The 16899-nt window shown below is 45.0% G+C and overlaps 1 protein-coding gene across 3 annotated transcripts in view; it reads right to left on the bottom strand.

The window, feature by feature from the left end:
- Positions 1-1162: 1162 nt before the first annotated feature.
- The window catches only part of PM20D1 (peptidase M20 domain containing 1), a 33231-nt gene continuing 17494 nt past the window's right edge, over positions 1163-16899 (bottom strand). For 2 of the 3 annotated variants that reach the window (XM_057531629.1, XM_057531628.1), the window contains 2 exons: positions 15842-15941; positions 10818-14629 (listed from right to left, as the gene is read on the bottom strand). In XM_057531629.1, coding sequence (XP_057387612.1) covers positions 14506-14629; positions 15842-15941 — 224 coding nt within the window. In that variant the 3' untranslated portion in view covers positions 10818-14505. Of the gene's footprint in view, positions 1739-10817; positions 14630-15841; positions 15942-16899 lie in introns of those variants that run through there. The other variant, XM_057531630.1, reaches the window with a different exon arrangement.

Below are 16899 nucleotides of genomic sequence, written 5' to 3' on the forward strand. Positions count from 1 at the left end.
GTCAGACTCACCGCTGTGGTCCCACACGCAGCACCTGAGGTAGGGGCGGAGGGGAGCCTGGCTTCCTCTGACCCACTGATCCTGGTGGCAGCATGGGAAGAGATGTCTCCGTCCCGGCCTAAACGAAGTCCAACTTTCCCTGACGCACCTTATGGGATCAAAGAGGGGTGTTCCCATTTCGCCGTTTGCCACTTCCTCCCTGGGGTATCTCCACCTCTCTAACGCAAACTCAGTACAGGTTCTTTTGGGGATGTTTTTGTGCAGGGGGTGTGACCTCCCCCATAAAGGAACCGCCACCCCCAGGTTTTCCCCTCTTGTCAGTGGAACCTGTGACCAGTGGTTCCTTCCTGTCATTTTCCTCCCGGAAAGTGGCTAAGGGGTGCATTCGAGCATGACTCTAGACCCCTGGATGGGTTTTGGAGTAGAGGTGTGCCTGGGGAGAGAACACAGTGCTGGGTATGAAGCTTTTGGCTGCGCCTTCCTCTTTCCGAAGTACACACACACCCCAGCACACAACAGGAGCAGGCAGTTCCCTTGGGCAAGGATGGCAAACGTGTATAACCTAGCTCCTCACCTCCCACTCTGGTACTCAGGATTATTCCAGTTTAGCTGCTGGGACATTTGCATCAAGGCCCTGAAGTCTCACAGCACCTAGTAGAGGAAATGTCAGCGTCAAAATTGGGGTTCTAATTTTGGCTACAAACACTGAGTCTTTCCGCCTGGAGACAGAAGTAACTGCTAGACTAGGAAACACTGGGTTTCTTCCAAAAGGATCCGTTTTTCAATAGGTGGTGTAGGGATGGGTGGGGAATTAAGGTTGATGTATCTGGAGACTTTTCAATCAGGGGCTGGAAACAATTCCTGCTCCATTCAACAGTCTTCCCTGCTCCCTTTTCATCTTGCCGCAGCTAAGCCACCTGTATGTAAAATCTTGATCTGCCTTCTGTTCCCTTCCCATCTTCTTTTTTTTATCCCCCTGAAACAGTTTCCCCTTTCCTGTGAGTTTTTTTTTAATTGAAATATACCAGACCTATGGGAAAGTGCACAAATCCTAAGTGTGCAGATCAACAAATTACGACACAGTGAACATACCTGTATAATGGCCACCCAGATCAGGAATTCGACCATTACTGGTACCCCCAAAGCCCTCCTCATGTCTCCTCCCAGTCACCATGCCACCTTCCTTCCCAAATTAACCTCTATCTAATCCCATATGTTAGTTTTATCTGCTTTTGAACTTTATGTAAATGAAACCATTCAGTTGGTACTATTTTTTAAATTAATTAATTAATTAATTTTTGGCTGCGTTGGGTCTTCGTTGCTGCACACGGGCTTTCTCTAGTTGCGGTGAGCGGGGGCTGCTCTTCGTTGCGGTGCACGGGCTTCTCATTGCGGTGGCTTCTCCTGTTGCGGAGCACGGGCTCTAGGTGCACAGGCTTCAGTAGTTGTGGCATGCGGGATCAGTAGTTGTGGCACACGGGCTTGGTTGCTCTGCGGCATGTGGGATCTTCCCGGACCAGGGCTCGAAACCGTGTCTCCTGCATTGGCAGGCAGATTCTTAACCACTGCGCCACCAGGGAAGTCCCTCAGTTGGTACTATTTTGTGTCTGGCTTCTCTCACTCAGTATGATGTTTGTGAAATTCATGCATATTGTTGTGGTAGCAGTAGCTCATTTATTTTCATTGCTGCATGGTATGCCATTGCAGATGTTGATGAAAAAATTAATCAATAGTCAATCTAAGAAAGAAATAGAAAATTTTATTCAAGACAATCTGAGGATTATAACTCAGGAGACAGTTTTTCAGAAACCTCTGAGGACTGTTCTGCCCATTAAAGATCAAAGCACAGTTATATACATTTTTGAGACAAAGGTTTATACACCAAATGACATATTGACAGTTTACGCAATCCAGATCTGCAGTATAAAGTAAGTAGTGGGTCATCATGACCCCTTACAAGATTGAGAAGGAATGTTATCTCCTAAGGAGGTCTGGTTAATACAGATGCACAATACACAGTAAAGGGGAAGGAGGAGGCCCAAGTGGGAGAGAAAATGTTTTTGTTTAAATTTTTCCTGTCTTGTAATAAAATATGAATTTTATTTCATCACCATTAAATGCATATACCACAATTTATTTTTCTATTATTCTGGTGGACATTTGGGTTGTTCTCCGTTTGGGATTGTTATCAATAATGCTGCTATAACAGTTTTGTTTCTGTCCTTTGGTACACTTGTGTTTCTATTTCTGTTGGATGTATACCTAGGAACAGACTTACTGGGTCATAGGATATGTTTATATGTTTAGTGTCAATAAATGCTACTAAATAATTTTCCAAAGTGCTCACGTTAGTTTACACTCCTGCTGGCAGTGTCTTAGAATTCCAGTTGCTCCACATCATGAACAACACTTTGTACTGTCAATCTACAAAGATTTTAAAATGTTAGCCATTCTGGTGGGTGTACAATGGTATCTCATTGTGGTTCAGATTTGCATTTCCTTGGTAGCCAGTGAGATTAAGCACCTTTTCATATATTTATTTACTATTTGGATATCTGTTCAAGTACTTTGTCCATTTCTTTGTCCATTTTCTATTAGGCTTTCTGTCTTATTGCTTTATAGGATTTTTTTTAAAAAATTTATTTATTTTATTTATTTATTTTTGGCTGTGTTGGGTCTTTGTTGCTGTGCGCAGGCTTTCTCTAGTTGCGGTGAGTGGGGGCTACTCTTCGTTGCGGTGTACGGGCTTCTCATTGCGGTGGCTTCTCTTGTTGTGGAGCATGGGCTCTAGGTGCATGGGCTTCAGTAGTTGTGGCTCAGGGGCTCTAGAGCACAGGCTCAGTAGCTGTGGCACATGGGCTTAGTTGCTCCGCGGCATGTGGGATCTTCTTGGACCAGGGCTCGAACCCATGTCCCCTGCATTGGCAGGCGGATTCTTAACCACTGCGCCACCAGGGTAGCCCTATAGGATTTCTTTATACATTTCAGATATGAGCTCTTTGTTGGTTACGGGTACTGCACATATTTCTATGAGTATATAAATACAGAAGGCCCCGGTTTGGGAGTCTTCCGAAGCCTCAGGGCCACTGGGACAAGACTATGTATATTTTGATCACTAGTGTACTCCCAGCTCCTAGCACTTACTAGGTGCTAAATAAATATGTGGAATGAATGATGGATGAGATGGATGAGACTCATTCAGGTAGTCTGCCCTGTGTTGCGCTGATTCCTAGGGCCAAACACTGAAAGGGGATGGAGGGAGCAGATTTCCTTCCAGCGCAGCCAGCTGTGACCTTGAGAAGGGGAAGACACCCAGCCCTTCCCTACTGAAAAAAGCAGAAATAGCTACAGTCTGTGAAGAGAGAAGCAGGTATGTAGGGAGCAGAGGTCACAGTTGAAAAGATAGGAACTACAATCAGGTAGCAAGCCAGCCAGATACTTCAGAAGGAGAGACTCGGAGGTGGAGGGGGCGGTGGTGTCAAGGAGACAGTAAGGGTCTCTGAGCATCACAGTGGACCTCTGTATGACAAGAGCCTCCAAGGTCATGCAGGCACTACTCCTGCTTACTCTTTTTTTTTCTTTTGGCCGAGCTGCTCAGCATGCGGGATCTTAGTTCCCCCACCAGGGATTGAACTGGGGCCCCCGGCAGTGAAAGCACTGAATCCTAACTACTGGACTGCCAGGGAATTCCCTCCTGCTTACTCTTTTTTTAAAATATCTTTATTGGGGTATAATTGCTTTCCTCCTTCTTACTCTTAAAGCTTGTTAGTTGAGAGAGCTCTTCTACACTTTTCCTTTCCAAAGGAGATGCCTTGAGACTGGTTGTGGGGTCTCATTCCTACCTCCCCAATAAGGAACTTTCTTCTTCAGATCTGGCTTTAACTTCGTTATGGCCTGTAATATCCATCGTGAAGATGAAAGACCACTGAGTCACTGCCAGCCCCTTCATCTCCAGGAAATCTTTCCCCAGGCCTGTTGTGTTCTCTCGCAGTGTTCTGTCACTGTCTTTCTCTCCACTGTCCTCTCCTTCTCCTCCTTCAGCTCTAGCTGATACCAGGTCAGGTCAGAAGTCTGACCAACTCCCATTACTAAAGAAGAGAAATTGCCCCCTTGCAACACTGCAAAAAACTCACAGCATCCCCTCCCTCCAGAAGACGATGAGGCTAGAAGCTGCTCCAGAATTTTCTATATAGGATAAGCTTGGGGGCTTAGCAGTTTAGTCGGAGAGGGGTTGATGAAGTGTCATGAAATGGCACTTGTATAGCAGGCACAGCGTTTCACTTAGAGTATGAGATTGTTGGCGGGGGTGGAGGATTCGGGGGAAGGAGGAGGTGTTGATCACTGGCCAGGGGCCAGTGGAGGAGCCTGTGAGGGAAGTACCTCCGTGGGCGGCCCTCTTCAGTCTTGCTTGGCACTTTCCTAATATATGGTTCATTTAGCTTCTATCCTGAGGTCCTTCAGGTCCCTTGGCCTTCTTTCAGGAACAGCTGCTATCTACCAACGGCTTCTCCGTGAACTACCTGGATGCTCATCCTGAAACATCATAAAGTTCCAGAGCCCTGTAAATCCTGGATCCCCTAACTAGCATGGTATAGTCACAAGACTAGCCTGACATGGCTGGAAAGTTTTCTGTCTTTTGTTTCTGCTGGGGAAGGGATGCCCCCTCCCATTTTTCCTTTTGCTATATCCCCTCCCCAGCTATCTCCCTCCCAGAGGTCAACTTCTTTCCTGCTGCCCTGAGCTAAGGTGATATCCCCTTCCGGCTTTATTCAGTTCTAGGAGGATGTAGTGATGGGGGTGGATGGGGAAGTGTGGCCATCTGTGCTCAAAGCTAGTTGCTCTCACCATCCCCTTTTCTTCTCTCTAACTGAGCTCTCCTTTCCCAAAGCCCCCTGGGTACTCTCCCTGGATTCCTTTAGGCTGGATGGTTCCAGGTATTTTGGAACTGCAGTTCTGAAATTACTGGGTGTAACTGGGAAGACTTAGCAGCAAGCAAGATAGTCTGGTGAGCTATAACTGGGGAGATGAAGTAATCTGTGAGAGAGGCAGAGTTGCAGAGTGGAATGTGCCACAGCTTTGCAATCACATGGGTTTGAATCCATGCTCAGTCACATATTAGGTATGTGACCTTGAGCAAACTCCTTTATGTCTCTGAGCCATTATCTAAAAAATGGAGACACTACTCTCTTTCTTAGAGATGCTGTGAAGATTAGTGATACCATAGCATTTGGAACATTTCCCCCACACGGTAGGACTAGTATGATTTCAACAAAGAGGAAGAGCCACAAACAAGAATTAGGCATCTGGAAGGGGCAGCTCAGGCTCTCTCTGGAACTCACACTGAGGTCTAGACTTCACAGAGTGTGAGGGCACTCCTAACTGCAAAGCGTTAAGGGTGGACCATCTCTGTCACATGGACGTGGGTGGGGAGATAGTCTGGGGGGCAGCAGCCCTGCAGTAAGTTATCGGCCAAAGATGAGTCAGCTTGATCTTTCCAGAGACAGGATGCAAGAAGATCATATTTTGCAAACCAGATTATCTAGTTTCAAAATGCCCTCTGTGTTTACTGCCCTTTGATTGTCCGCTAGCCCAGGGTTTCCTAAACAGGCTTGGCCATAGGAATCTCCTGTGGGCACTTCTTTTAAAATATAGATTTCCAGGCTTCTCTCCTGGAAATTCTGTTTCCAAAGATCTGGTGCCAGGCCAGGAAATCCACCCTTTTAATTAGTGCACGAGATGACTCCCATGATCTGACCAGTTTGGGGAACAGTGCCCCAACCCTGTGGTTCTCAATCAAGGCTACATATTAGAACAATATGCCTTTGTCATAGGAGGAAACACTGAACACTTGGAAGGCTCTGGAAGTCTTCAAAGACACGGAGATGCTTCAGTTGAATCTTCCTGTGGGGATTTACATATTGACTCATTTACTCCTAATAATTACTCTATGAAGTAGGCTGTTGCAGCATAACAGCTCAAAACCAACTCAGTGGATTGGAGAAAAGTAGGTGTATTCAAGAGTTAGAGTCTGTCATACAGAGTGAAGTAAGCCAGAAAGAGAAAAACAAATACAGTATGCTAACACATATATATGGAAACTAAGGAAAAAAAAAAAAAGGTCATGAAGAACCTAGTGGCAAGATGGGAATAAAGACGCAGACCTTCTAGAGAATGGACTTGAGGATGTGGGGAGGGGGAGGGGTAAGATGTGACAGGGTGAGAGAGTGGCATGGACATATATACACTACCAAATGTAAAATAGATATCTAGTGGGAAGCAGCAACATAGCACAGGGAGATCAGCTCGGTGCTTTGTGACCACCTAGAGGGGTGGGATAGGGAGGGTGGGAGGGAGGGAGACGCAAGAGGGAAGAGGTATGGGAACATATGTATATGTATAACTGATTCACTTTGTTATAAAGCAGAAACTAACACACCATTGTAAAGCAATTATACTCCAATAAAGATGTTAAAAAAAAAAGTTATTTAGGTTAGTGATTAGGGAAATGCAAATCAAAACCACAAGGGAGGGCTTCCCTGGTTGCATAGTGGTTAAGAATCCACCTGCCATTGCAGGGGACATGGGTTCGAGCCCTGGGCTGGGAAGATCCCGCATGCCGCAGAGCAGCTAAGCCCGTGCGCCACAACTACTGAGCCTGCGTGCCTAGAGCCGGTGCTCTGCAACAAGAGACGCCACCGCAATGAGAAGCCCGCGCACCGCAACAAAGAGTAGCCCTCGCTCGCCGTTACTAGAGAAAGCCCATGCACAGCAATGAAGACCCAATGCAGCCAAATAAATAAATTAAAAAAAAACAAACCAAAACCTCACAAGGGATACCACTTCACAGTCACTAGGTTGCTCATAAAAAAAAGAAGAGCAAAAACCAGAAAATATAACAAGTGTTGGTGAGGACGTGGAAAAATTGGAACCCTTGTCCGTTTGCTGGTGGGAATGTAAAATGGGGCAGCTGCTGTGGAAATAGTTCCATGTTTCCTCAAAAACCTTAACGCAGAATTACCATATCACCCAGCAATTCCACTCCTAAGTATATGCCCAGAAGAATTGAAAACAGAGGAGAAAAGCATTCTAGTTAGAGGAAACAGAGTGAAATGGCAGGTAGGCAAGGGAGACTGTGGCATTTTCAGGAACAGCAGTTTTCAACGTGTGGCTGCACGCATGTAGAGAAGTGGAGGGTGAAAGATGAAATGTAGTCTTTGATGATTAAGTTACACAACTTAAGACGTATTGTTTGATGTGTTGGTTTTGTTTTCCCAACTAGGCTACGAAGTCCTTGAACATAGAGACTTTATGTTTTAAAATTTATATTAATTTTTAATGCCTTTGCTGACACCGTCTACTTTTTTAAAGACTATTTTCTTTTTGGCCACACCGCGTGGCTTGTGGGATCTTAGTTCCCTGACCTAGGATCCAACCTGGGCCCATGGCAGTGAAAGCACCGAGTCCTAACCACTGGACCACCAGGGAATTCCCCAAAGATGATGATTATTATTATTATTTTTTAAATGGGTTTCAGCATTTACTCTTTTTTTTTTTTTAAATTAATTTATTTATTTATGGCTGTGTTGGGTCTTAGTTTCTGTGTGAGGGCTTTCTCTGGCTGCGGCAAGCGGGGGCCACTCTTCATCGCGGTGCGCGGGCCCCTCACTATCACGGCCTCTCTTGTTGTGGAGCACAGGCTCCAGGTGCGCAGGCTCAGTGGTAGTTGTGGCACACGGGCCCACTTGCTCCGCGGCATGTGGGATCTTCCCAGACCAGGGCTCGAACCCGCATTCCCTGCATTGGCAGGCAGGCTCTCAACCACTGCGCCACCAGGGAAGCCCCCTAAAGATTATTTTTTAAGAGCAGTTTTAAGTTTACAGTAAAGTTGAGAGAATGGTACAGAGATTTTCCATATACCACTTGTCCCCATATGTGCATAGCCTCCCCTATTATCAATACCACTCATTAGAGTGGTACATTTTTTCACCAAGGATGAACCAACGCCGACTTCATAATCGCCCAAAGTCCATAGTTTACCTTAGGGTTCACTCTTGGTGTTGTACATCCTACGGGTTTGGACAAATGTATAATGATATATCTCTCTCACTATACTATCATACAGAGTATTTTCACTGCCCTAAAAATCCTCTGTGCTCTACCTATTCATTTCTTTTTAGCACTAAATAATATACCATTGGCTGGATGTACCATAGTTATTTATCCATTCTTCTACTGAAAGATATCTTGGTTGCTTCCAAGTTTTGGCAATTATGAATAAAGCTGTTGTAAACATACATGTGCAGGTTTTTGTGTAGATATAATTTTCCAACGCCTTTGGGTAAATATCAAGGAACACGATTGTTGGGTCACATGGTAAGAGTTTGTTTAGTTTCGTGAGAAACTGCCAAACTGTCTTCCAAAGTGACTACTATTTTGTATTTCCACCAGCAATGAAAGAGAGTTCTGTTGCACCACATCCCAATACCATTTGATGTCGTCAGTGTTCTGGATTTTGGCCTACAATTATAATAGGTGTCTAGTGGTACCTCACTGTTTCAATTTGTATCTCCCTGATAACATATGATGTGGAGCATCTTTTCACCTGCTTATTTGCCATCTGTGGATCTTTGGTGAGGTGTCTGTTAAGGTCTTTGGCCCATTTTTTAATCGGGTTGTTTGGGTTCTTATTGTTCAGTTTTAAGAGTTCTTTGTATGTTTTGGATAACAGTCCCTTATCAGATGTGTCTTTTAACATGTTAATTTAAATTTACAAATTTGGTTCTTCTTCCTTGATCAGACCCTTATATATTGAGTCTCATTTATTCTTCTAGTGTTAATTTATGGTGCTATGTTGATGACTCCCAAATATCTTTGTCTTAGACTTTTCTTCTTAGCTCTGGACTTGGGTGCCTCAACACTTTCCACTTGTCATACCCAAAATGGAGCTCGTCATCTCCTAGATACCTACTCCTTCTTCAGTCTTCCCCTTCTCAGTAAATGTAATCACTCTCCTATTTGCTCAAGTCGGCTGGCTGGGAGTCATTCTTGACTCCTTCCTCTATTTCTCCATCTCCCTACCATCCATCAATCACCAACTGCCATCCATTGGCTCCACCTCCTAAAGACTTCTTTTGGATTGATTTTTTTTTTAAATTGAGGTAAAATTCACATAACATAAAATCAATCATTTAAAAGCAAACAATTCACTTGTTAATGGATAAAGAGCAAGGTCCTACTGTAAAGCACAGAGAACTATATTCAGTATCCTATGATAAACCATAATGGAAAAGAATATTTAAAAAAAGAATGTATATATAACTGAATCACTTTGTTGTACTGCAGAAATTAACACAACATTGTAAATCAACTATACTTCAATAAATAAAATAAAAGCATACAATTCACCAACATAGAAAACAAACTTATGATTACCAAAGGGGAAGGGGGGAGATAAATTAGGAATTTGGGTTTAAAAGATACACACTACTATATATAAAATAAATAAACAACGAGTATAGCAGAGGGAACTATATTCAATATCTTGTAATAACCTATAACGGAAAAGAATCTGAAAAAAAAAAAGAATAACCTAAAATGAAAGAAAAATGTTTCACGTGTACACTTTTCTGTACACATGAAACATTTTAAATCAAGTATACTTCAATTTAAAAAAATACGATCCATTAGCATTTAGTACATTTACAACATTGTGCAACTATTACCTCTATTTAGTTACATTTTCATCACACCAAAAGGAAACCACTTAATCATTAATCACTCCCCCCTCCCCCTAGCTCCTGGCAATCACTAGCCTGATTTCTGTCTCTATGGATTTTCCTATTTTGGACGTTTCATAAAAATGGAACCATGTAATATGTGACCTTTTGTGTCTGGCTTCTTTCTCTCAGCATAGTGAGTTCAAGGTTCATCCATGTTGAAGCATGTGTCATTGCTTTTCATGGCCGACTAATAGTCCACAGTATGGATACAATGTATTTTGTTTATCCATTCACCTGTTGATGGACATTTGGTTTGTTTCCACCTTTTGGCTATCGTGAATAGTACTGCTAGGAGTACAAACTTTTGTTTGAATACCTGTTTTCAGTTCTTTTGAGTGTATGCTTAGGAGTGGAATTGCTGGGTGATATGGTAATTCTATGTTTAACTTTTGGAGGAAACAGTAAACTGTTTTCCACAAAGGCGGCACCATTTTGCATTCCCGCCAGCAAAGGCGCCAGGGTTCCAATTGCCCCACACCCTCACCAACACTTGTTGTTTTCCTCTTTTTTAATTATGGCTAACCTAGTAGATGTGAAGGGGTATCCCTTGTGGTTTTGATTTGCATTTCCCTAACGACTAACCTAAATAACTTTTTAATACACCTACCTTTCTCCAATCCACTGACTCGATTTCTCAACTGTTACATTGCAACAGCCTACTTCCTAGGGTAATTATTAGTATTAAATGATTATACACACACAAATCTATCTATATCTAGAGATCTAGATCTAGATATAGATAGATATAATTATTTAGAACAGTGCCTGGAATAGAGTAATCACTGTGTAAGTGTTAGAAAGAAGGAATAAAAGGAAGAAAAGAAGGATGGAAAGATGGAAGGAAGGAAAAATAACCTCTTAACTATTCTTTCCTTTCCCATTGTCCCTAAGTTCCAAAATTCCTATCCTAACTTACAAGGCCCAAACAGGCCTCCTTTCAGTTTCCTGAAGGCAGCAGGCTCTCATTTGCACACTCTATCCTGTCTAGCACATCTTCCCCGCAACCCCCACCCCCCACCGCCCCATTCTCCCCAATTCTTTGCCTTGTTAACTCTTATTCAATCTTGAAGTCTTTGCTTATTCATGACCTCCTTACCACAGAGGCCTTCCTGATTTCCCGGACTGGGCACCATGGGGTATATAAAATAAGACCTTATCTCTTAGACCTGGGCAAGAGAGCTCCTTGCCCCGGGCTTAGTGCTTTAGAAGGTACCATAGATTACAGCCACAAAAGAACTAAATCTATTAAAAACCTAGGGGTGTTTCTGTCACTTGGGATTCAGCACTCAGTGCTGGCACAGAGCACCTGTCACCCTAAACACATATTTCTAAGACTAACATAGTTCAGGTCCCAGAGAAACGCTTTTCTACATAAATTGCCCTATGTCTTCAGAAAAAAAAAAAAAAAAAAATTACATCTGAAATGCCCTGAAGGTTTGTGGGTTGTGTCACTGTGAACTTTGGAGACAGACGTAACTTTGGAGTGCAGGGAGGAATTCAGCTGTCAAAGTGCTTACCTAAGGGAAAAGAAAATTGACTTGTCAAGTCCTTTGTCTCAGATAGCATGATGGTAATAGATTCCTGCATGACATGTTATTTCCCAGGAGTGCTGAGCGACCACTTTCTTGCTCCTCTTTGAGTCCCAATTTCTGGTTTTGGAGGAACTCATGAATTAGTGTAATAATTGCAACATTGCACATGGTGGCTGAGGAACATTTTGTAGTATTAAATAATTTATAGCATTCTTACATTTGTAGGTCTAGATGTCACATATATGAAATGATACTTATCCTTTTTATTGATAGCCTCATGGACACTGGACACAGAAATTGCAAATAGTTTCATTGTTATTAAAATATTTAATTAGGTTTAAAATTTGCAAAAATTAATGAAGTGTCCGACTCTTCAGTAGGAACTTTGTCTCTCATATTTCCTCTGGAAGAAAAGAATACTGGGTCTAGAATGGTCAAGTTTTCAGCAACTCAGGTTCAAAATCAAGGGACTTCAGCCAAAATTTACTCCTTTCCTTTCCCACTCTCTTTGCTTATGAATATTTTGTCTTCCTTCCAACCTTAGGGAGGTATGAGTGAGAAGCTTGAGCTAAGTCCTTGATGGGGGTGTGCGGTGTACTTGTGATTATCTGCTGGATCTCTTTCAAGGTGGATTTGGGGAGTGGCAGATGGTTGAAGGTAGGGGTGGAGGAAAGTCCCAGATTCATTGTCCCATCCTGCCCAGAATCTTAGGGCTCACGTTGTTCTGGCCAGCACTTTCAGCTGCTCTTTCCAGAAAACTTCAGGGGACACAGGGCTGGAATTTCTGTGTTCTCAGAGCCAGGATTTGGAGCAGTTCCCTCTCAAGGCCTTCCTTTCCACTCCTGGGGCTCAGAAGACTATTGTTTCTGATGCTCGAAGAGAGTGGTGAGACCAGACAGGGACAGGGTTCCCTGCTCACTCTTCTCCCAGTTATCCCACAGATCATTAGAGACCTGGCTGTCCCCATACTCAAGAAGGGGGAAGAGCTGAACCCAGAAGCAGAGGGTGGGTGTGTAAGGAATGCTGCCAGACGGACGGAGAGGTGTGAATAGGGAGAGGTCAGCCAGGGGAACAGAGAGCTTGAGCTAAGAACCAAATCCAACAGTAGAACAGCCTTTGTCCTTGAGATCTCCCTGGGTCAGAATGAATGAGCCAGACACCACAGGTTCTTGGGGCAGGCAGTGTGGTGTGACTGAAAAAGCACTGGACTTGGGGATTTTTGAGCTGCATTTGAATTCTAAGGCTGCCCATTAAGAACTGTGTAATCTGGGCAAATGTCTTCGCCGAGCCTCAGTTTCCTCTTCAGTACTATTAGCACAGGCTTTGGATGCAGACAGACTCTGCCCCTAACACCTGCACGACAAATTACTTAACCTCTGAGCCTCAGTTGCCTCATCTGTTAAAAACAGTGGCAATAACACCTTTGGAGTGATTGTCAGTATTAAATAAGATAATCAATGGGGAGTAGATTTCATCCGTCACATAGGATCATGGAATAACAATGAGCTTGGGGCCAGGTGACATGGGTTTGAATCTGCCTCCAGCTAGTTGCGTAACTTCTCTGAGAACCAGCTCCCCCTCTGTAAGAAAAACGACGCCTTCTTCACGGGGGTTCTTATGATGCAGCTCCGACGAGATAAGGTGTTGTGAAAGCACTTTGTACAGCTCTGCACAAATGTGAAGAATCCTTTTTGTTCTTCAGCTCACCCTCTCACAAAGGCTGAATAAGTACTGAATTGGCCAAAAAAGGGAGGGCGAGGGAAGGAATGTGAATCTTAGGGGGAGTAGCAGAAAACCTCAAATAATTCCTGCACTGTGTTTCTAACACTTTCCATTAGGCCCCAGCTCCTAAGAACAGCTCACATCCACAGGTGGGCAGGAGGCGCCGGGGATTGTGAGGAGGGAAAAGGAGCCCACTGTCATGAAACCCCAGGAAGGCATGGAAGGTCCTTGTCTGGAGAGGAAAATAAGAGGGAGTCTCTCAGGTCTCAGCTCCCTCTGTGTCTCCCTCCATGACCTTGACTCCCTTGTGATCCACAAAGCACAGCTCCCAGCCTTGAGCCAAGAAATGCTGCCTTTCAATGCCCCCCACCTGACAGCTACTGAGCAGATTCCAATATGCTCAGGCTTAGATCCCAGAGAAAAAAGACAGGAGCTCTGCAGTCCCCTAAGGGAGGGCAGCTCGCCCCTCCCCCTTCCCCACCAGCCAGAGCAGAGCCCCTCCAGGCAGTCCCCCCACCCCATGCCCTCCACTTCCCTTTGATAAGTCTGAATTAGGACATGATGCCAGCGTCCTGCTGGTCCTGGGCTTCAGAGAGAGGCTGCCCTTCTCTTGGGAGCTCAGCCCGTGGGATGTGCATGGGAAATGTTTCCACAGATTAGTGCCTCCTGGGGTGGGACAGCAGCAGCAGGTGGCAGGAACAGGGCAGGGCAGGGAGCAAAGCCCAGGGAGCCCTTGGGAGGAGCCCAAGGACAGAGGCTTTCTTCTCCAGGCTCCAGCCTCCAGAACCAGGAGGTCTGGGGTTCCTCCAAAGCCCCCTGCCTCCGTTTTACCCCCCCAGCTGATGCGGCATAGACCATTTTATTTGACCAATTGTTGTGGCAATTATGGGAGTATCATAGTTTGACTAAGTCTTGCTCCAGGTGTAGAATAAATGGGAGAATAAGGGGAGGGATGCAGGGGCAGGAGAGGAGAGATGAAGAGCCAGCTAAACAATCCAAGAAGACGGGGTGGGGGGTGGGGGAGGAAAGGAAATTACAGCAAGAAGAAATATATATAAGCCATGGAAAAGGCAGCCCAACAAGCTGCCCTAAATTAACACTTGTAGAAGGTCAAATCTGGTTGATATTTTTCAAATCTGCATTTGTTCAGTCAGGACTTAACAAGGAGCAGTTAAATCACCAGCGTGAGACAGACAAGCCAGATACCTTCTAAGATAGGGACAAGAAGGCAGTAAATGCCGGTCAGCTGAGGGATGGAGTTGCCGGGAGGAAGGGAGAAGCCGGGTTCCTGCTGGCCTTCCCCTTCTCCCTGGCCTTGTTCTTGAGTGTTGAGTGAGTTTAGGAGTGAGCAAGGCAGGTGGGTGAGGTCATTATAATGTGACTTTGACCCAAAGTTTCATCAACACTGGCTTCCCCCTTGGGTTAGTCCTGGCCCAGCATCAGCCATCCCTAATCCAGCTGGCTCCCCGGCCTCACAGTTCGTGCAGGTGAGGAACTGGCCTTGGGTCTGCGTCAGCGTTCTGGATGAACTCGAAGATGAATTTCACCTGGGTCTCGTAGGCTTGGACTGAGATTTTCTCATTGATTCCGTGGATGCTGAGGGAAAGAGATTTGGGGGGAGAGTCCATTGCTCTAGTACAAGTGCCCCCACCCTACATCCCCTGAAGCCATTGGCCTTTGACCCTCCAGGGGTAGGAAGTGGGCAAGGTGGGAGCAGCCCTTTGTAGGAAGTGAGGTTTCATATGACATGTCAGTCATCTCTCCAGGATCCGTGTCCATGGCGAAGAACAGTGGGGGCAGATAATAATAAACTCCTGGGGACTGCAAATCATCTCCTGCTCTGGAATCCATTTGATAATTTCTCCTCTGAGGGAAAGTTACCTTTTAATTCTAAGGCCAGAATTCCAGCTAGACTTATCTCTAAGCCAGCCACCTCCCACCCCACATTACTAGGGGCACAAGTGGATAGAGGGGAACTGCCCAGGGTACCTATGGGTTCTCTACTTCACCTAGAACTTCACCTCCAGATCCGATGCCCACAACCTGCCTCAACACAACACAACACAACGCAACCACACATGTAACCTCAAAGATGAAGGGAAATAAAGAATAGCTACCTTCCCCTACCCCCGTTAAAAAACGAACACACCCACCCCGCCATGAAATCTGTTCTTAAGCTCATATTGAAATACTTTTGTTTTATTGGCAACTGACATGATGAGGAAATCGGAGCTGGATATGGTAAGGAGCAGAGAGGTAAATGGCAATCATCCCCCCATACCCCAGGACTAAAAATTTGCTGAAGAACCCACAAAGTAGTAATTCACATGCAGTAGTTGAAATTAGTGCGTAGGTCTCAGACTCCTACAGTGTGTTTTCTTTTAAGAATTCAAAGCACAAGCCCACCTTTGACCTCAAACGTGTCTGCATTTCACTGACTGGAAATTGAGAACTCTGGAGTCCCCCCTCTTGGGGGAGAAAATGAGATCCAGAGGGGAAGCACTCTCTCAAAGGGAGGAAGAGGTGGGATTAGCGCTCAAGGGTCCTAATTCTTCCAGGTTCTCTCCAGTCATCTGATTATCTCCATCCCTGAAAACAGTCACCAATTCCCACACATTCTGGGGAGTGGCAAGACTCTGGCGCTGAGGAAAATTGGCCAGTTGGGTTCCACAATATCTTTATGTTAGTTTGTGCAAACCCTGAGTTTCTCCCATTCTGTGGACTGTCAGGAGAACGGCGTGGGAAAGGGACAGGTCAGATGTATCTCCTCTCTCCACCAAGCTGTCCAAACCTGTTCCACTCACTCACCTGCTGAAGCTCTGAGGCTGCAGGTAGATGGGGTTGAACCGGTAGATGCCAGTGGTAAGGTTCGTATAGTGTCTGCTGTCTGTGTTGCCAATACAAGTACCTAGAAAGGAAGAATCAAGAGGAATGGGGCTTTATATGAGCAGCCAAGCCAAGGAAGTGGTGGCAGGTGGGCTACCTGGGAAATTGGGACCCCTGTGTCAACACAGAAGATGTCTGGCCCTTCCTTGGAAGGCTGAGGCTATGAATTTTTGTCCTTCAGGCTACCCGTTCTCAAAACCTTTCTAAAACACCACTTCAGCCAGGAACATGGGATATCTTCCCAAAGGCATTAATGAGACATCCCTTGAATGGTCCAAAGTGCCCTGTCTCCGTGATGACCATGGAGGCCAACAGCATCATTTCATACCCATAGCCAGGTTACTCTAGAAATCTAGATATCCAGAAATCTAAGTACATCTTCCTTACTGCCTGAGTTTTCTCGTATATCACCCAGGTCAGAAATAAACACTCTCTGGGGGAATTTTACTGCTATAAAATGTAATCTTCTTCAAGTAGAACATAATTTCCTGCCATTCTTGTCCTCTGAAGGATGACTCTGTCTTCCTAGAGTCAAACTTCAGGTTTGGAAAGTCCCAGGATACTCTCTAGTGTCCCACTCTCCTGAAGGTAGCAGGTCACCCCATTCCCCAGTAGGAGTGTTCTTTGAAAAAAGACCCCCTGGAACATCAGTTAAAGTGTGGTGGGATGATCTGGGATGGTAATTTGTGTTTTGTTCTACTTTCCACTCCTGGTTTTAAATGTATAATCAGCCCCTTCACAATTCCTGGCTTTGGGGATTTCTGCCAGTTGATGCCTGCCTATCTTTATTCTGTAAAAGCCCAACTCTGTCGATGGGATTATGGCAGGTGCCCCAGAAAGGAGAGGGTAAGGTAGGGAGCCTTTGAGGGCCAAGAGAGGAGAATCTGGGAGTGTGCAAGCCAGGGTTCCTAGATGGTGGGGACCCAGGCCCTGCTCTGTGGCAGGAGTCCAAGCAGGTGGCAAATCTCAGAGGGTACATT

The sequence above is a fragment of the Balaenoptera acutorostrata genome, chromosome 1 (genome assembly GCF_949987535.1).
Source record: "Balaenoptera acutorostrata chromosome 1, mBalAcu1.1, whole genome shotgun sequence".
Lineage (NCBI taxonomy): Eukaryota > Metazoa > Chordata > Mammalia > Artiodactyla > Balaenopteridae > Balaenoptera > Balaenoptera acutorostrata.